We start from the raw sequence: 20,814 nt of genomic DNA, 5'->3' as shown, positions 1-20,814 counted from the left end.
ATCTTTGAGGTGTTACATTACCAAACTTTTAATAATTGTTGCTGCGTAAAGAAGTCAGAATATGGTAAGAAATAGATTGAGAATATTACAAGAGTTTATAGGATTGTGAAACTTGGGGCAGAGTTACCGGATATCTATTGGAGAGTCAGTTTGGATAGTGGTCACGTCATCATCCTAGGAACTGGGAAACCCTGAATTCTAGTCCCACCTTAGGCAAAGCAGCTGGGTGAACTTGGGCCAGTCACTTTCTCTCGTCCCTAAGAAGACGACAGTGGCAAGATACTTCTAAAAAACCTTACTAGGAAATCAAGTCTCCGAGAATTGTACATAATTGAATGGAAAGAAAAGGGAAAAAAAACATCTACGTTAGCGTAAATGTGTATAGTCTGTGAAGTTGATTGTAATTTCTTTTGGTGCTACCAAGCTATGTATCATAATTGAATTTGTAAATTATTTAGAAATAAAGAAGTAAGTATTTCCTCCAATCTTTTGGTGAACAGGGGAGTTTGCCTGTCTGTTGCTGTAAATAATGTTCAGGGTTTGGCAAATAATTAACTCAAATTAGTAAGGTGGCTCAGTTGGCAAATAAGATGGCTCAGTTTGGCATATGGAAACACACAAGAGTCAAGCTTGTCCCTTGTATATTTCCATATGCCAAACTGGAAGAGAATTCTTTGATAAGCATTAATATCCATTCCTCGGTAACTGAATGTAACACTCTTGCAAATCAGAGCAGTATTATAGCCTGTAATGTTTCCTAACATGACACAATTCAAACTGGTAGCCACCAGAAGTTCTCAAACAAATGGTGTCTATTTTCTAGTTGCTGATTTGAACTTAACTGCAGAATCCTGTGAATACTGAAAAAAATGAGGTGGTATATTCCATATTGTGGTCTGATTATTTTGTGCCCTCTAAGCTTATTTAACCTCTTCTCATTGCCTTGTAGGAATGGCAAGCATTGACAGCAGTGCCCCAGAAACCACCTCTGACAGTTCTCCCACCCTCAGTCGACGCCCCCTGCGAGGGGGCTGGGCAACTACCTCCTGGGGCCGGGGGCAGGACAGTGACAGCATCAGTAGTTCTTCCAGTGATTCCTTGGGCTCCTCTTCTTCCAGTGGAAGCCGGAGGGCCAGCGGCGGGGCACGTGCAAAGACTGTGGAGGTTGGGAGGTGGGTGCTGCTGCTCATCTAGAACGGTGCCTTTATGGTACAAACGTTTCCTGGCTCTGACCTGCATTTAGCCCAAGAAAGAGTCTCTAAAGCAGGGAGAGGCTCCGTTAGAAATTGGAGCTTTGTTACCTTTTGGAGACATCTCAGTCTTGCTTTATTTGGGTTTCACTTCAACTCGTTTAATGGCTATTTTGTTTTCCTTCCTTCAGGTACAAGGGCAGGCGACCGGAGAGCCATGCCCCCCATGTCCCAAATCAGCCCTCAGAGGCGGCTGCTCACTTCTATTTTGAGTTGGCCAAGACGGTTCTCATTAAGGCTGGAGGAAACAGCAGCACCTCCATTTTCACCCATCCGTCTTCGAGTGGCGGCCACCAAGGGCCTCATCGCAACCTTCACCTCTGCGCCTTTGAGATTGGACTCTATGCATTGGGACTGCACAACTTTGTCTCGCCAAACTGGCTCTCTCGGACTTACTCTTCTCACGTCTCTTGGATCACAGGTGGGAATCGTATCTGCACGAGCCGTTCCACACAACATGCCTGTCTTATTTTTAAAGAGCCCACATTTGAAAACCTTGCCAAGTAGCTTCCTGCTATAACCAGTGTTCATGAAAATTGTAATTACTACATTCACATTTACAGGTGTAGTTTTTCTATTGTGAAAAAGATCAGTGTGAGCGATAGGGAGAATGAACTTGCATGGGATCACCATATAGACATGTGGGAAGCGTGCACTGCTCCAAAGACAAATAATAGCTCTGAGTCACTCTGAACCCTCTTGAATTTCTATTCAAAAACTGATTTTTGTCAGTCTTAATAGGTCCCATGTCATAAAATTTAAAAAAGCTTTTAATTTTAGCAATCAGTTTGTAAAGCTTAGCTTCTGTGCTAATGAAGACATTGGGTCCAGAGCGATGTTTCTTAACCTTTTTTGCCTTCTGATTTTTTTCTCCTGTGAACTCCCTCTTCAGTTCCCAATATTGGATAACTGGTGTGTTTTTTGGTCAACCACAAGGCAATAACCCATTCTGCTTCTCTGTAGCCCCCTCGGTGTGTGCTGTAGCCCCTGTTAGATGCTTTCCAGGAAATACATTCTAGGGCCACCAGGGCCATATCCCTCTCCCCTGCCCCTTGAGAATTGGCCATCTAGAAGATGCTTAGATGTTTATATTATATTATCTTGTCTAACATGAATAGCTACAATTTGCTTTTAACAAAGCTTGGGCAGCCAGCAAATTCAAGGAAAACACTGTTTCTAGAAAAAGGGAAGGTGTTTTTTTTGCCATTACTGAAGTTGCTAGTTTGACTTCCTTCCCTGTGGCAAGTGGCAGGATTTATTGAAGCTCCTGTATCAAATAAGAATAAATACAATAGCCAAGGTTTTTCCTGGGAAAGGTGGCTGAATGGGCAGGAATGAGCCCACTTCCTCTTCTCTTTAGCATGTGGGGGGGATAATGTTGGTTAGGTATACAGACAGCCCGGACAGAGTTGAGCTTGCTTTCTTCCACCTGATGTGAGGATGAATGCTGTGAAAAACAGGCTTCTAACCTGCGATGCAGCTTCTTGTGCGCTGTGAGAGAAAGCATGGTGACATATATGTGTGGTTAAATTTGGAATAGCAACAGCATACAGTTATTACTTGCTATCTGGACACCAGTGAAATGGAAATCAGCTTGTCAGCTCTCCTCCAATAATTTTCTTAAATCCCTTGGAGATTTAACACTTGTTGTGTCAGTTTTTCTTAATGAAAATCATGCTCCTACTTCAGTGGCCGCCTATTGCGTTTCAGCAACATGCTCTAGGAACTCTTTGGTGCCTGCCAAAGGGGGGCCTGATCTGTTCTACATCAGTCGACAGGCTGTCTATTAGTAGAAGCGGGCAGTACAGTTACAAGTTCTAGGTGGGAATGGTCAGGTACCTCATGTAGGAGATCCGATGGCAGAATTTGGTCAGGTGCAAGAAGTATCTGCATGCATTCAGAACTGTGGAATTTTGGTAACAGACCCTGTGAGTTTACAGTGTCGGTAGAATGGGAGCAGCAGGAAAATAGGCCATAGGTTGCCTATTTCTAGTCTCTATTCAGTCTGATTTGGGTCCTTAATGTTGTCCAAGATATTTTCCTTTGTAATGAGGTAATAATTTAATCACTGGAAATAATTAAAAGAGATTCCTTGATATACAGACCTAATATCTGACCGGACTTTCTTCTGTCCTTTTCTCTGGCCTCTAGGGCAAGCCATGGAGATTGGCAGTGCAGCCTTGAATATCTTGGTGGAATGCTGGGATGGACACCTAACTCCCCCAGAAGTGGCATCGTTGGCTGACAGAGCTTCAAGAGCTCGGGATTCCAACATGGTGCGATCAGCTGCCGAGTTGGCATTGAGTTGTTTGCCACATGCACATGCCTTGAACCCCAATGAAATCCAGAGAGCCCTGGTCCAGTGCAAAGAGCAGGTAAGCAATTCAGACGTCTTTGATCCACTTCAACGCCTAGCAAATACAAGCTTCGGGCTAGCTTTTTTAGGGCATTGTGGAATAGGGCTGAAATGTGGGCTACTGCGCTTCTTGGATAAACACATCCACAACTATGTTGTTTAGAGTTGATCTCCCCTGTTTTTCAGTTCTTTTTTTAAAAAAAAATTATTTGGGTTTTCACACAAAAAAAACCATAATACAAATAAAACATCTTTTTATTAAAATAGCGTGGTCCCGGGTTACACTTCTTCATACAGACACAAACTCAATTTCATGCTCACTTTTATGTTCTATTTCATATCTTATTACTGTTTTACATTTTCTACATATTTTGCTCCTCTCTTAATTTTCTCAATTTTATTTTAATTATCTCATATCAGTTCAAATCATTATATTTATACTTTTGTCTGTCCTGTTTCAATTTCATATTTTCTTTTCTCATTAAACACATTTTCTCCTGTAGTTACTAATTGGAGTATGGCACCTTTATATCTTTTAATTTTATCCATTCAACTCCTATTTAAGCTTCAATATATACCTTGAGGTTATAACATTCAACATAACTTCCAACTGAATTCTGCTTGGTACATTCTACTTTCTCTTCCTGAAGTTCTACTATTTTGTAGCCAATTTTTAGTTAAAATGTATATTTTAGAAGTCTTGTTGAGGTTTTACTGTAAATTCCTTTTAATTCCAGGCAGTCTCCCTTTTTTCCAGATCCTGCCCTTTTATTCTTTTTCTCTCCTTTCCTGCTTTTAAAAGGTTTTAAGTATCCAGAAATCTTTATTATCCCTTTGACATTTTATTTTCAGCTTAAATGCCTATTGATGTCAGAGTGGATTTTTTTTTTTTCAAATTTCTTATTTAGCTGTCAGTATAGGGAAAGGGAGAGAAGAAAAAAAACCAAATCCTTTCCCTTTTCTCTCTCCTTCGCTGCTTCAAAATCCTCTTTGGGAACAATGTTACTTTTTTTTTAGTTTAAATTCCATTCGTCTTGTTGCTTTTGCAGTTTAACCTGGTCAACCAAAACTTTCTCTTCTTATCTTCCTCCTGCACATTCTTTTCCGGTCGAGTTCTTCTTTGAGGTGGCCATTTCTGACCACCGCTGCAACCGCCTTCGGGAAAGGGAGTGATGGCCAGCTGAGGAGGAGAGATGCGGCTCTCCTCAACCCTGTAGGCAGTCTCCCCCCTCTTCACCACCTCTACGGGGTGGCTTAGCCCCGAAACCAGCCAGCTCGGGGCGCTCCAGCGGCGAGCACGGATCGAAACTGCGCACGATCGCGGTTTCGGTCTGTCTGCGAAGAAGCTCAAACTGGAAAGTCCTGTTTTTCAGTTCTTTAGAGTGAAGTTATAACACTATCTAGCAACTTGTGTTGTGGCAAAGATTGGTTTTTTTATAGTTTTATTAACTGAATTAAAACAAATAAGGTACAACCATTTCCACATCTATACTGTGTGCACAATTATTAGGCAATGCATATTTCTACCTCCCAGCTGTATAAACCTGAATACTTAGTGGATGTAAGTATACCAGGTGATGTGCTTTTGTGTAACGTGGTCTGAGGAGATCAACACCCTATATCAGCATGTCCATAATTATTAGGAAGCTTCTTTTCCTCAGGCAAAATGGGCCAAAAAAGAGATTTAACTGATTCTGAAAAGTCAGAAATTGTAGAAATAGTCTTCCAGAGGGATGCAGCACTCTTAAAATTACTAAGATATTGGGGGGCATGACCACAGAACCATCAGTGTTTTGTTGCAAATAGTCAGCAGGATTGCATGAAATGGGGGAGACACACATTAACTGCCAAAGATTTAAGAAGAACCAAATGTGAAGCTATCAGCAATCCATTATCCTCCAGTGCTGTCATATTCCAGAACTGCGACCTACCGAGAGTGCCCAGAAATGCAAGAGGTTTAATGCTTAGAGACATGGCCACAGTAAGGAAGGCTGAAACCCAACCATCACTGAACAGGACACATACATTGAAATGGCAGGATTGGACCAAGAAATATCTGAAGACATATTTGTCAAAGGTTTGATGGACTTATGAGATGAGAGTGAGCTAGTTGGACCTTTTCGGGTTGAAGGTGGACTCAAAATCAACTCCCAAACCTACTGCCAGTTTTTAGAAGACAGTTTCTTCAAGCAGTGGTACAGGACAAATTCTGCATCTTTCCAGAAGACCATGATTTTCATGCAGGACAATGCTCCATCGTATGCACTGAAGTCCTCCACTGTGTGGCTAGCCAGTAAAGCTGTTAAAGACGAAAGAATAATGACACGGGCTCCTTCCTCATCTGAGCTATTGAAGGACACTCCTTAGTCCTAAAAGATTTGGGGAAGGCTTAATTGGGGAAAAATGAATGCATTCAAGGACACAAAAAGGTCTCTGCCTTATGTTTTAAGTTACATTACTGTAACTAAATAAGCTAATTGCCTGAATTTGTACAATAAACTGGCTGATTGTATTGCGGATTGCAAGTTACCCGTGTGCTTCTTTTTCTGGTGAGTGGTGAACCCCAGCACCTTCCATTGTAGCCCCCTCTGCTTCCAAGAGCTATTCGGCTAGGGACTTTCCCTTCTTGCTCTAAGATACCCATTGAGAACTTGTGAGCCCTCCCTACATGGGAGATTTATGGTGAAGGGAAACCGTACACCACTCTGCCCAGTCTCTAGGAGGCTGTGGTTACTACTGCACAAAATGTTGATTGTCAGCAGGTTAAGAAACTGACAAGACTCCATGAATGGAAGGCTTTTTTGACTGTTATTGAAAAGAAGGATGTCTATATGGGTCATTAGTCCTTTTTTTTTTTTTTTGAAATGTCGGAAATGTTTATTTGTACATTTTGAACTGGTTTTTTTTTATTATTCTCACTTTAACAGATGAAAATAAACAAGTGGGATGGGGAAATTTTTGTTTTTCATTTGTTTGCAGAATGATTCTACGCATTAATAGTTGCCCAATAATGGTGCACACACGTATTCCTAAGAAGGGTGGCTCAGTGGCTAAGACGCTGAGCTGGTCGATCAGAAAGCTCGGCAGTTCAGTGGTTTGAATCTCTAGCGCCATGTAATGGAGTGAGCCTCTGTTACTTGTCCCAGCTTCTGCCAACCTAGCAGTTTGAAAGCATGTAAAAATGCAAGTAGAAAAATAGGGACCCCTTTGGTGGGAAGGAAACAGCGTTCCGTGCGCCTTCAGCATTTAGTCATGCCGGCCACATGATGTCTTTGGACAGCTCTGGCTCTTTGGCCTTGTAATGGAGATGAGCGCTGCCCCCAAGAGCCGGAAACGACTAGCACCTATGTGCGAGGGGAACCTTTGCCTTTATTTTTATTTTCCCAAGAAAGCCAAAACATCAGTTTCACTTTCTTAAATATTCAGGTTTGAGGTTTATTAATGTTTTGGGTTAACCGAGAGCATTGTAGTTGTTCAATAAAATTAATCCCCCAAAATACAACTTGCCTAATAATTGTGCACACAGTGTATATCTTTAATAATTTCATGCAGATAATAAAATTGATCACTCAGTTTTATATTTCGTACTGTGTTCAGCGGAATATTGTACTAAAAATTCTCTTTTTTCTTCCAGATTTTCATAGTTACAATATATTTTAAATTTGCAGAGGCTAGTTATCATTGATTCGTTTTGCTCAGCCAGAGGGGGAGGTAGCTGTTCCCTTTGCAGTTCAGGAGCATGAAAGCCTTACGCTAGCCTTTTCCATGCCTGATTGTTTTGTACTGCTAGTTTTGTTGCCTTTTAGCCTTTAGTTGTATTTCATTCTAATAGTTATAATTAAATAGTTCTAATAGTCTAAATGGTTATTTCTGAAGACTCCTATAAATACCTTGAATCAATGTAGCTTTTGAATTTGCAGGATAATCTAATGTTGGAGAAGGCTTGCTTGGCTGTAGAAGAGGCAGCCAAAGGCGGCGGAGTTTATCCTGAAGTTCTGTTTGAGGTTGCTCATCAGTGGTACTGGTTGTATGAGCAAACAGTTGGGGGAACTCTTGCCCAGAGGGAAGGAGCAACAGGCTGCAGTGCAAATGGAGCTCGGGCGTCATGCGAAACAGTCCGTGGCCTGCCAGACACCAGAGTGACATCAGAATCCGCTACAGTAACGGTGGCTGCTGCGGTAACAGCAGCAGCAACAGTAGTGCCTGTGATCTCAGTGGGGTCAACCATATACCAGCAGCACACTGTGGCAGGACCAGCGATGGCACATGCACACACCCAGGGCCTGCACCCCTATACGACACTCCAGACCCACATTCCTTGCAATCCTCAATACATCGGCCATCCTCTTCAGCACATGCCAAGGCCAGCAGTCTTCCCGGTGCCTGGTTCTGCTTATCCACAGGTATGTTGTTTGTAACCATCTAGAAAAACAGTCTAGAATAAGTACTTTGGCTGTGGCATATCTACTCTTCAATGCAGATGACAAGGCTACGCAATGGCTGGGCAGAAATGGCATTTTATTTCTTTTCCAATTTGCAAGCAGGGATGTTGGGAGGGTTTTTTTGTTTTTTTGTTCAAGGGAATGTTGCGGTCTGCCAGGGGAGCTGGTGGCAGACTCAGACAGTGAGCAGGTTGGGGAGAAACTTGGGGCAATCCTGGAGTCTGGGGAAGGCTCTGACAAATGCTCTGCATTTCCCAGCTGCCTTTGGAGTCAGAGATAAGTGGGGAAGAAGAACAGCTGAAGCCTGTTCCAGATGCACGTATGCGCAGAACTGTCAGGGGAGGAGAACAATTAAGGAACAGGGGCCAACTCAGAAGGAAAGGCACACGTGGATGCTGAATGGCCCCTCCCCGGGGAATAAATAGAAGCAAAAGGGGAGTGATGGTTGCAGGAGAGTTCCTATTTCTTTGGGAAGATTTGCTTATCAAAGTTGTGCCTCGCAGAGACTCCTTGCCAGCTATTTAATTTACAGTTTTCCAGACTGGAAGCTCTCGGCCTGGATTGATAGGCCTGCTCTTGCACTTAACCCTTGGGAGGATAATTGCCGGGAGTTTTCTGTGTGTGAATGCCATGAATCCACAGTAACTAAATAAAGAGGGGTTTTGGGGGGACAAGGAGTCTGTTTCTTGGTTCTGCTAAGCCTGGGTCAGAACAGGAAGAAACATTCTGCAACAAGCTCTTGTGGGCACCCCCCTTAGCAGTAATAGCAACTACGCTGTTGAGAAAGTTTCCTGAGAGGAGTTTCCCTCGGATGTCTTTGATCTAATCAAACACTAAGAATCTGAGAGATTAGAAAGATTATTGGTGCCCCTTGGACGATCTAGAACTAAACTTCACTTGATCTGTGTTTGGCTGAATTGGCTAACTTCGTCTACCAATTACTTTCGGAATCTGCTTTCCTTTAATTGAGATTATGTCTTGAATGTAACTCATTAATACCCTGAAACCGGGTTTTTTTGTTTATAAGTAATTGGATTTAGCCTTATCTAACTAGAATGGTTATTATCTTTTGTCAGTGTTAACAAAAAATCTTACATTCCTAACATTACAACTTTCAAGCTGTTGGTAAAGCTATGGTATAAATTTTTTTTTCTTTGATATTTTTGTACTGCTATGAAAATACGCTCAGTATGCTTCTTCCTGCAACTATGGATTATTTTCACATGTAACCTGGTAAAGGTTTCCTAGGTAACATGCCTAAAAAGAAATGCTACCTTTAAAAAAAAAATATTTTAGTTTGGGCATCTTCCCCTTTCAGAACTTAAACAATATGCGGGAGACGGAATGGTGGGTATGCAAAGGGCTGTGTGCACCTGCCGAAAACGTAGCCTTGCCTCTTGGTGAAGGAGCAGGCAACTCTATCCTGTTTCTCCGCAGGGGGTCCACCCAGCCTTCATCGGGGCCCAGTACCCCTACTCGGTAACTACTCCATCTTTGGCAGCAACCGCAGTGTCCTTCCCGGGAGTCCCCGTCCCTTCCATGACACAGATTGCTATGCACCCCTACCACGCGGAGACAGGGCTCTCACTGTCTTCCAATGTAGCAAGTGAGTATTCCTGTAACAGGTGAAAAGACATATATCATTGCAATATTACAGTACTGTGGTATGACATATAGCATGGAAACCTCTAACAGTCAGTTTTCAACACCAATTCCTCTGACTACAACCAATGAGAGTGTTCATCGAATAACAATGGTATACCTTCACTATGTTGATGCCTATTTCGTGGTGGTTTTGTTACAGTTGTCAGATTTTCTCACGATGTCCCCAATGTTTTGAGGCTGTATTTAGGTTTTTTGTTTTCTTTTTGAGTGTTGCAATCAATTACAGAATAGCTTCCATTGGCAATGTGGCTTAATCACAAACTTTATAACTTGCAACTGGTCTATTTTACATTAGACTGCAGATTGTTCAGCATCCTTGTAATCAAGTGTAAGGTTAGGAGAGAGAGGGAATAAGCAAGATGCTGGTGCTTAGGGCTGGGGACAAAGAGAGCAGAGAAGTGGAATGAGCGATAGGAGCACTTAGGCGAAGGGTTGGGCTTTCGTTGCAGACGGGGAGGTGTTTACAGCTGGAATCAGTTATTAGAACTGGACGTTGCCTAAGCTGCAGGAGATACCTCCCCCTTGCCTGGTTCCAGAGACCTTTGTACTAAGGCACCAAGGATGTAAAGTGTAAAACGAGGGAAAAGGACAGCACGCCTTACTCAGATGCTCAGCTAGGCCCTATTCACAAGAAGCGGTGCAGAATCAGAGGGCAAAGCCTCCCAATTAATGATATGAAGGGATTTGGGGACCCATACAGATAGTTCTTGGGCACGCCCATTTGTTTAGCAAGTGTTCAAAGTTATGACAGTGCTGAAAAAGGGACATAACAACTGGTTCTTGAAGTCCTGATCATCAGCCACATCACCAAAATTTATTCTGGGCTCCCTTGTGGCACTTCTCTGCCTCTGGCATTTTGCCTCACTCTCTAGCACCCACCCATGGCAGCCACTCGTAGCTACCACTAGCTACCAGTCCTGTCCCTTCCCATTTGATGGTCAGGATGGCTCTAAGCAGTGAGGTCTCTTTTTGACAGAAATTCATATCCCAATTGCCATCATAACCCCAAGACTACCTGTGTTTACACCACAACCTAAATTCTACTTTCCCATCCCATTTGGAGAGATGTTTTAGAGATTTGATCTGTTTATGTGAATTTCAGTTTCAAAGATGAGATTGAAGTTACGTTTCCATCACATGATTTCAACAGCAGGAACAGAAACAATCCTCATAGCAGTTATAATTAGCCTCATCCTAGGAATCTTGGGCCTCACAACAGCCCTTTTGGGATGATGCCTTATTTCTGTTCCCGACTCCCCAAAATAGCCAGAAGTCCAAAAATGTTATCTGTTCTTGGCAAGTTTCCAAAATGACTTTCGTAGGCTTTGCTGACTACTGATTGCCCATTTCATCCGGAAAATCTGATTTGTGAAACCTTCAAACAAAAATGCTGCTTCTCTGTCTTATCTACTAGGCAAGGGGTGCCAAACTCACATCACAGTGGCGTCATGTGACATGTAGGGACTTTTCCCTCTTTGCTAAACCAGGCGTGGGCATGGCCAGCGTGTGACACATCTGGCCTATGGGCCGGGAGTTTGACAGCCCTGTACTAGGCACAATGTCTCTCTCTCTCTCTCTCTCTCTCTCTCTCTCACACACACACACACACATTTTTCTTGAAGGACAGGAGTTATGCTCAAAACAAGATAATTTAACCTGAAGATAGTACAAGTAACATGAAAACATTTTTCCTGCAATACAGAAAATTATTACAAAATTTAAAAATATAGTGATTAAAATATAGCATTCCACAAGGGTGACTAATTGAAAGAATGCATAACAAATACCAGATGTCTGTGAACATAAACAATACCAGCAATATATGAAAAAAAAAATCTTTCACAGAGAAAGTAAATTATACTTAATGATGATTTTTGTAGACTAGATTTTAATTATCTGAAAAGAGGGGGGAAATAGAAAGTTGAATAAGAACCCTACAATATGTGCGTAAATTCTTTTCTTACCTATTAGCATCTGTACCACTGCAGGAAACGTCTCCAGCATTATAGATAAGGGAACCAAAAAAAACCCCCAAACCCCAGACTGAATTGATTGACGTTAAGTCCCATCTATATACTGATTTTAATGCCCACTCATAGATGTGAACAGAAATGTTTAAAAGGCTGTTAATAGCACATCTTCATTCCTGGGGAAGCAGTAAACCACTTTCTAAACTTGTTTCAGATTAATGAAATATTTTCAAAGTTGCTCCCCAGTGAAGGGAAAATTAAGACAGAGAGAGAGAAAGAGAGAAATAGAGAACTATCATTTTAAGTTGCAGAAATATTTTAAGGTCTGATAGGAACTTTTGTATTTATTGGTGAGTTGTAGTAAATAACTTTATTTTATTTTAACTTTAGTAAATTTATAAATATTTTATAAATATGAAAGTAAATTTCAGTGCATGAGTCAAAAACTCAGTTTATATCTTCAAACTTAATTTGATCTTGGACATTATTCTTGGCATTGATTTTGGGCAGAAATCTACCCTGTCATTCAAATTCAGCATTCAAATTGTAAGCTGTAATTTGACTTTGAATATCTATATCAAAAGTCCAGAATTGTGTTTAAATTTAGCATTTTAATTTCTGTTTCTATTGCCCTCATTTCCTATGTGTATGAAGAATTTATCTGCTTACTCACATAAAGTCACTTGATTGGTGTTCCTTGAAGAATTTGCAAACCAGTGGGATGTGGTGATTGATGAAAAACAGATTTTTATACAAAGTAACGAGTAAATTAGTAAAATTAAGCTACTTAGAAATCAGTGTCTTTTGTGTATTACAGATTTGTTGTAAGCATGCTCAATCTCCTTTGCGTTACCTAGACAGTCGATTTAATTGCTCAGTTAAAAGGTTGGTCAGGAAGTGTCTGTTCGGAATCAATTCACCTCCTCTCCACAGGTCGTATCGAGTCCAGGTTAAAGACCAGAACTCCTCCTTTGGATTTCTAGTCTTCAAGATTTTAGTGATACACAGAGAAACGTTGTTATATCCCAACATTTACTTACTGGAACAAAATTCCATTTAAGGCTTATCTGTCTTGTTGTGAAATTCCTGCTTTTTTGGTCTTGTTTTAAATGACATTATCAACCAAGCACAACAACTGCAATTCTAATGTCAAGCAGGCAGTTCCAAGAAGACTGATGTATAACATTCAAGAAATGCAGAAATTATTATAATTTTATAACGGGAATCATCCTTAAACTCGACAGCAATATGTTCCTAACTCTATACTTCACTGAACCGTGTTTCCTCGAGTAACCCACAAATCTGTAAATGTCTCCCCCAAGAATACACAGTGTTTCCTGTGTGTCAACGCATGGACAGTGCGTTGACACACATGAGGACGATTAGGACTATTCCTAATACTATAAGGGCTATTCCTGCACACCTGGAATATCTGCCTTTGTATGTTTCCTTTCCTTTTGATAACAAAAGTCTTCAGCCTGCCATGGCTTCCTGATCTTTGTCACTTCCCCTGAGATGTTGGTCTCAGTCTCCCTTTTTCTTGTCCTTCAGTAGTAAGAACTGGGCCTTCGATCTGCATTTGTCTGATGGCCTGACATAAACTGAATTCCAAGAGTTCCTATTTTCATCTGTGTTGCCAGGTTGTCTTTCTTACTTTTTGATGTTGCAAGAATATGTCATGAGATGGTATCTGGAACACTACATACAAACTGTGAGTCAATTAGCCTGCCCCTCTCACAAATGCCTGTATAATTAAACATTGTGCCTTGAGGATTTAACTATTCTATTTTATTTAAATAGAATGACATATTAGCTATTACAAATACTTGAAACTTTTTCAAAAGTCCTTGTATCGAGAGGGGAAGTTCTATCATTCCCAGTGGGGAGCTGGAACACGGGCTATTTTGGTGTACTTTTTCCCTTTTGCTAATATTATGCAAAAGGAGAGAGTACATTAGAAAGGCTCAGCTGTTGGGAAACATCCAAAAAATTAGGGAAATAAGGCCTCTTTTAGAATTATCAGGCATACAATGTTATAACCCGGTTTGTTTGTTCTCTGCTACTATGTTCCCACCAGGTTAATGAATATTAATCCCTGACACGTATCCAGGCAGAGGATAACTGAAATCCTGTAGCTGATGTCTTTGACTTCTCCCCCTTATACGATTGTTTCTTCTTTCCAGTAGGAAGTGTTCACGCAGGGTCTACTTTCCCAGCAATTCAAGGGACTTCCTTAACAAGCTTGTCTTCTCAGCCCAGTTCCCTTGTGACAGGGGGCTTTCCTTCTGAAGATGAACAACACAGCCAACCCGTCAGTCCTCAAGGATTGCACTACCTTCATTCTGCCTACCGAGTTGGTAAGGACAACAATCAGTGACTCTTTCGGTGTTTTCGTTGGCATTCAGGACAAGAGTGATGCATATCTTATTAAGAGCTATCTGGAAAGGCTTGCCTTGTAGATGGGAGTTTAGATTCCCTAGTTTAGTTGGTAAGCAGATTACTGGTGAATAAATAATTCAGGGGAATGAGAAGAGACACGGATTAATTATAGTTGCAGGAAATTGTATTTGTTAACAATATGTTCATTGATCCACTAACTCTGGAGACCAGAAAGCCAGTCTTAAATTGGGAACCATAGACCAAATGGATTGGCTAGTTATCAGTGTGCTCATTCTGCATTCAGGACATTTCAGAACAAAGAAAGATGCATTTTTAAAATTGTGGCTGTCTTGATTTACTGCTCTGGACAGTTGGCATTTCTCAGTGTAATTGAATAATGATAAATATGGCCAGTCTGAGATTCAGCAGGCATGGACTATTGAAATGTGCTGTGCATGGGGCTGCCCTCGATAACCACTTAGAAGATACCACTGGTCTAGAATGCAGCAGCACAGGCAGGTATGAGGTACCTCTCAACAGAAAGATGTAACACCTTTGCTCCACGAGCCACCACTTGTCTTCCAGGTGCAGTTCAAGTTGGTGCTTATTACCTATGAAGCCTTTCATGAGACAGGACTTTCCATCCCCCATAGCTCCTGTGTGATCAGACAGAGTGCACATACTTTCATCCACTAAGGGATAGGACCCCAGGAGAGCTTCTCTATCGTGGTACCTGTTGTTTACAAACATCACAAACATCCGGCCATGTGTAGAAGAGCTCTGAGAATCTGGCTCTTTTCCTAGGCTTAGGGTTAGAGTCGGGGGGGTGGGGGTGGGCAGGTCGTGTATGACCTTCGGTTGTTTTTCTTCTGGTGATGGTGTAGTCTCTGGGATTCAGCTGTACACCGTGTGCACAATTATTAGGCAACTTGTATTTTGGAGAATTAATTTAATTATTGAACCACTACAGTGCTCTATGTCAGTCCAAAATGTTAATAAACCTCAAACCCGAATATTTAAGAAAGTAAAAGTGAGGTTTTATCTTTCTTAGGAGAATATCTATGTTTGCATAATTATTGGGAACTATAAGTGTGCAGAATTATTATGCAACTAAATGAAAAATAAACGTTTTCCCATCTCACTCGTTTATTTGCATCTGTTAAAGTGAGAATAATTTTAAAAAACTCTACCCATTCCCAGTGCAAATAAGCATTTCTGACATTTAAAAAAAAAATCAGTAACCAATATAGCCACCTTTCTTTTCAATAATAATAATCCTATTACTAATGTACTGTTTTCCTTCACTGTAAATCTTCCATTTAAGAAGGGCCCACAAGTTCTCAATAGGGTGTAGCTCAGGTGAGGAAGGGGCCCATGTGATTATTCTTTCACCTTTGAAAGATGGAATCCTTTGATACCTGCGACGGAGTGTTGCCCTGCATTAAAATCATGGTCTTCTTGAAAGATGCAGACTTTCCCCTGTATCACTGCTTGAAGAAACTGTCTTCTTTAAACTGGCAGTATGTTTGGGAGTTGATTTTGAGTCCACCTTCAACCTGAAAAGGTCCAACTAGCTCATCTTTAATAATACCAGCCCATGCCAGTACTCCTCCTCCACCTTGCTGGCATCTAAGTAGAAGTGGAGCTCTGTACCTGTTGCCGATCCAGCCATGGCCCCATCCATCTGGTCCATCAAGTCACTCTCATCTCATCAGTCCATCAAACTTTTGACAAATCGGTCTTCAGATATTTCTTGGGCCAGTCTTGCCGTTTCAATTTATGTGGTTCTGTTCAGTCTTGGTTGGATTTCAGCCTTCCTTACTATGGCCATGTCTCTAAGCATTGAACATCTTGCATCTCTGGGCACTCTCGGTAGGTCGCAGTTCTGGAACATGATAACACTGTGAGGATAATGGTAGCTTCACATTTGATTCTTCTCAAATATTTGGCAGTTAATGTGTGTCTTTTTTTCTCAGCACATTTCTTGTGACTTTGTTGATTATTTGCAACAAGACGTTTGAGGGTTCTGTGGTCATGCCCCCAATAACTTAGCAATTTCAAGAGTGCTATATCCCTCTGAAAGACTTTTTGCAATTTTGGACTTTTCAGTCAGTTAAATCTCTTTTTTGACCTATTTTGCGTGAGGAAAAGAAGCTGCCTAAAAATTATGCACACATATAGGCTGATGATCTTAGGCCATCCCCTCCCTCATTACACGAAAACACATCACCTGATATGCTTCTGATACTAAGCATTCAAGTTTATACAGCTGGGAGGTGGAAAATATACATAAAAGGATGTGGTCAAAATACTCACTTGCTTAATAATTGTGCATACAGTGTATGGTATGGTTGTTTTCACTGTACCCTGTTATCGATTTGGACAGTCTTATAAATTTCTAAAAAGTAATTAATGTGGGAAGAAGCTTCTCATGGGAATCCTTTTAGTTACCAGTACTAAAGAAGGCATGAAGAGACTGACCCTCATGCCAAATCTTTGTTATTCTTTCCAGTCTTTTAATCTTAAGCTTTGCAGAGTCTTGAGGCTCTTCCTTTTTAAAAAAGAAACAAACCAAAGCTCTGCTGAGTAAAAGATATAACTATTTAGCATCCTCCCCATGTGGCTTTTCTTTGCCACAAATTGTCCCGTGGGCTGCTTCTCCAACCTTTTTCTGTGGCTCAGGGAGCTTTAAAATTAATGTTTAAATTTGAACAAAGTGAAGGCCAAAAAGGTTGTTGGTTCAGACTGCTCTCTCTTGCCTGCGTGGGAAGTGTGAGCGAGGAAGCGCTGGCCCACTTGAGGGTCCAACTTGCTCTCCCCTTCAGGGATGCTGGCGCTGGAGATGCTGGGTCGCAGGGCTCACAATGACCACCCCAACAACTTCTCACGCAGCCCCCCCTACACAGAAGATGTGAAATGGCTTCTCGGACTAGCGGCCAAATTAGGTAAGATCCACAGACACCCTAACTGAAGGGGAGGGAACATGACTCTCCTGCCTGTATGCATCTAGAGAGTCGTATTTTATTGCCTAAAATTGCTAGTGCCAGCGATCCCTTGGTGAAAAGTAACCAGTGCAACTCAAGGGTGCTTCTGCTACATTTTCCAGCTTGAAATCTTCAGTGTAAAAAGTTGGCAGCTATTTTTTAATGTTATTTACAGTACAGGTGTCTTAAAGTTAGAAAGAGAATTTTAAAGCTGGTTGCCTTTGACATCAAGTGGCTCTCTGTAGACTCTAGCCCACGTTATTTTAATTGCCAATAGTTGAAAAATAAATGACAATAGATGTTACCCCTTTTGCTTGGATGTAGTCTTCCAAGATAGCTGCTTGTTTTGTTCTGTTCCTTACAGAAGATAAATTTATCTCTCCCTCCCTCCCTCCCTCCCTCCCTCCCTCCCTCTCCCTCTCTTTCTCTCTCTCTCACACACACACAAACAAACACAGGGACTTCTTTATTTCCTATGCCTTACATTCACAGTAAATGCCTTTGCTCTTTTGCAGGTGTGAACTATGTACATCAGTTTTGTGTTGGTGCAGCCAAGGGAGTCCTGAGTCCTTTTGTGCTGCAAGAGATCATCATGGAGTCCCTGCAGAGACTCAACCCTGCCCATGTCCACAACCACTTGCGCACACCTGCCTTTCATCAGTTGGTACAGAGGTGCCAGCAGGCGTATATTCAGGTACACACGGGCTTTCCTCTTAATGGTAAAGGTTGGTTGCTTTATCTAGGAGGCTTTGTGAACTTAAATATGTCCTCTTTTGGGTGAATGGAGCAATACGGCTGCTGTGAAACATAATTAAGTCAGATCAGTTGAAAGATGATTAAGACAGCAGTTTTATTCATGTCTGTTTTCAAAACTTCCTCTGAAAGACTACAAGGAGAGAGACTTCATCATTCCACCGCACAGTTTGTGGGGAAAATATGGTCAGGCAGCACAGGTTATTCGTTGAGTCCCTGGAAGACCTTTCACTTGGCTTTCCTTCCACTTCCCCACAAAGCCGCTTTTTCCCAAACTCAACAGGTGGGACTCCCTGGGTAAGCCCTCTTGGAAGTTGGGAATCTTCAGGAAGGTTGAGTCTTAGTAGTTGTTGGAGGGACACAGCAGAGGAATTTGGGCTAGTTAATCTAATTCTGTATTATTGCCAAGAAAACTAGAGGGAAGCATCTATGGAAGTAACCAGGAGTTGACTTTGTGTTAAAAGGACAGTATTTTCCTCTTCCCCTCTCCTAACTCTGCCTCTCAACCTCTTTTTCTGAGGACCTAAATGGGATCTCAGGTGATACAGAGCTGTGATGGCCAAGACCTAGCTTTAGGTTTCTGCTCACCCGTTAATACTTTGTGATTTATTCATGTTTGCTTGTTATTTCTTCCCCAAGGTAATTATGAGACTTAACAGTACAGTTGGGAGGGACTGGGTCACGTTGAGCCTTTTGGATAAGGGTGAGAGAAATGTTATTAAGAAGAAGAAGGTGGACCATTGAACTGTTTTTGGCATTTATCTACCCAATAGGGTAGATAAATCTACTACAGTAATAATTCCATCTAGATTTGGGCCCACCCTACCCTGATCTAGATTCTTAAGGTTCCTCATAAAAGAAAGGCACTATTCAGAGAGATTATAAAATGGGTTTTCCCACCAGAAACTGTATTTCATCCCTGTTTTACCTTGGTTTTCCCAAGTACATCCATCATCGTCTGATCCATCTCACTCCAGCGGACTACGATGACTTTGTGAATGCCATTCGCAGCGCCCGAAGCGCCTTCTGCCTAACTCCTATGGGCATGATGCAGTTCAACGACATCCTTCAGAATCTGAAACGCAGCAAACAGACCAAGGATCTGTGGCAACGGGTCTCTCTGGAAATGACTACCTTTTCACCCTGATGCCCATCCTGCATCCTTCTTTATGGGATCTTTTTAATTTTAGCTATTGGAAACCACTGATTCAATGTATTTCTACCATGACATTCCTCGTCCATGTGGCTGTGGCTGTGTTCTACTTCCCTTTCTCTCCTCCCCAGCAAGTGAAGGCAAGGAAACTGTGTGCGTGTGTGTGTGTGTGTACGTATGGGTGGGTGAGAGAGAGGGGGAACTGGCTGATCATTGGTCAACAGTTTTAGTCTTTTTCCTTGTATAGGATGTCTTTATAAATGAACATCATTTCTGCCTTTCTCTCTCTCTTACTGGGTGTGTATGCATGCATGTTAGGGGTAGGATCAAGCCTGTTTCTTTATAATATTTATTTTGGCATTTATAAATATGTATACTACTTTCTATATGGTTCTTAAAATTTCAGCCATTACTGGGCCAGCAGAAGCAGAGGTTGTTTCTGCTCATCCAGGTTTTCTCCAACACTGTTCCTTCCTCCTTCCTGCCATAGCAGGTCCCTCATCCAGTTCAGCTTACCTGTTTGGATGGGCCAAGACACCACTGGAAGCATCTGGCCTCAGCAAGTACAGAACTGGCTGGTACGATTTCTTTGCTCTTAGATAGTGATCTGAGGGCCTCCTCATCAGACGACATAGGATATTCTACCCCAAATGGCTCCAAGTTGTACAGAGATGTTAGCTCTCCTGTAATCAGTTTCTTACTCCTTGTTTCAGTTTCCCGATTAAAACCCTCATTTTCTTAGACTGACTCTTCTCCATATTTCTGTTTATCATGCTGACATCATAAAACAAAGAACTAAGAGTGCCTTAGAGTAGGAAGTTCTAACCTATTTTTGCAAAGGACTGAAAAAATACCGAAACTTGGTCTTGTCCCAGCGACCTTTGAACCACACAACCTCTCACCACAAAGTAATAAGGAAACTTGGTCTTAAAGATAAGGAAGATTCTCATCTGCTGCTAGTCCACAAGCAACTGATATTCAGGCATGTATTGCCCTGAAGCTGGAGGTCCCATTCAGCTCTCATGGTTAATGGCTTTTGCTAGACACACATATATTGTTAAATGCCCACAACATCATCCGGTGGTAGTTAATCCAGTAAACTTGGTTATGCATTTTGTGAACACCAATTTTTGCCTGACTTCAATTTTTGCCGATCATTTTCCCTGATTCAGCCTAGCTTGGGGAAAGGCAAGATTTATTTACTTCATCCAGCTCATGTGGATTTTGTTAACCTTAAATTTCCTCATAGTTGTGTCTTACCTGATGTGAACTAGTCGATTATTAAATATATGGGGAATAATCATATTAACTATTTAATTAAATAGTTTAAATTTACATTTAAATAAAGTTAAATGAAATTTAATGTGTCTCGGCCTCAGCCACTTTGTAGCCCTCAATCTGAAAAAAGTTGTGTGCTAGTAACGTTGGACTTCCTCTGATTAATTCTCAGCATTCTTTATATTACATGATGCTAGTGTTTCATACTGTTTTTCACTAACTAAACGGGGAAATAAACTTTGCATCCTGAAACTTGTTGGTTTCTTCCTCAGCTGTCATCTCTCTGCCAAATGGTTGGGCATTCTGATTTGTTTTAATCATGCAATGGTTGGCCCTTGTGGACTTACCTTAGATGTGACTCTTCCGTTGAAACAACAGTGTCTGATCTCAGTTCGTTAGTCCAGTCATTGTATTGTTTAATGTCAGCCTGCAAAAAGACTTCCAAAATTCCCACCCAGCATATTGGGAGTTGAAATTCCCAGATTTCAAAGTTGCTGAGGTTGAGAAACACTGTTTTAGTACAAGGGGGGAGGGAGCCCCTTTGAAAGCACAAGGCCTGACGTCGGTGCTCTGAAGATCCATGA

The 20,814-nt window shown here is 41.5% G+C and overlaps 1 protein-coding gene across 4 annotated transcripts in view; it reads left to right on the top strand.

Moving 5' to 3' along the window:
- The window catches only part of ZSWIM8 (zinc finger SWIM-type containing 8), a 76,208-nt gene extending 55,726 nt beyond the window's left edge, over positions 1-20,482 (top strand). For 3 of the 4 annotated variants that reach the window (XM_026711050.2, XM_026711048.2, XM_026711052.2), the window contains 9 exons: positions 950-1,172; positions 1,382-1,671; positions 3,402-3,625; positions 7,527-8,009; positions 9,486-9,654; positions 13,867-14,040; positions 16,888-17,007; positions 17,562-17,740; positions 18,743-20,482. In XM_026711050.2, coding sequence (XP_026566835.1) covers positions 950-1,172; positions 1,382-1,671; positions 3,402-3,625; positions 7,527-8,009; positions 9,486-9,654; positions 13,867-14,040; positions 16,888-17,007; positions 17,562-17,740; positions 18,743-18,946 — 2,066 coding nt within the window. In that variant the 3' untranslated portion in view covers positions 18,947-20,482. The remainder of the gene's footprint in view (positions 1-949; positions 1,173-1,381; positions 1,672-3,401; positions 3,626-7,526; positions 8,010-9,485; positions 9,655-13,866; positions 14,041-16,887; positions 17,008-17,561; positions 17,741-18,742) is intronic. The other variant, XM_026711049.2, reaches the window with a different exon arrangement.
- Positions 20,483-20,814: the final 332 nt, after the last annotated feature.

Source organism: Pseudonaja textilis, chromosome 4, assembly GCF_049901715.1.
Source record: "Pseudonaja textilis isolate UNSWEBS1 chromosome 4, rPseTex1.2, whole genome shotgun sequence".
Lineage (NCBI taxonomy): Eukaryota > Metazoa > Chordata > Lepidosauria > Squamata > Elapidae > Pseudonaja > Pseudonaja textilis.
Note: the sequence above shows the minus strand (reverse complement) of the source record. Positions and strands in the feature narration are given on the sequence as shown.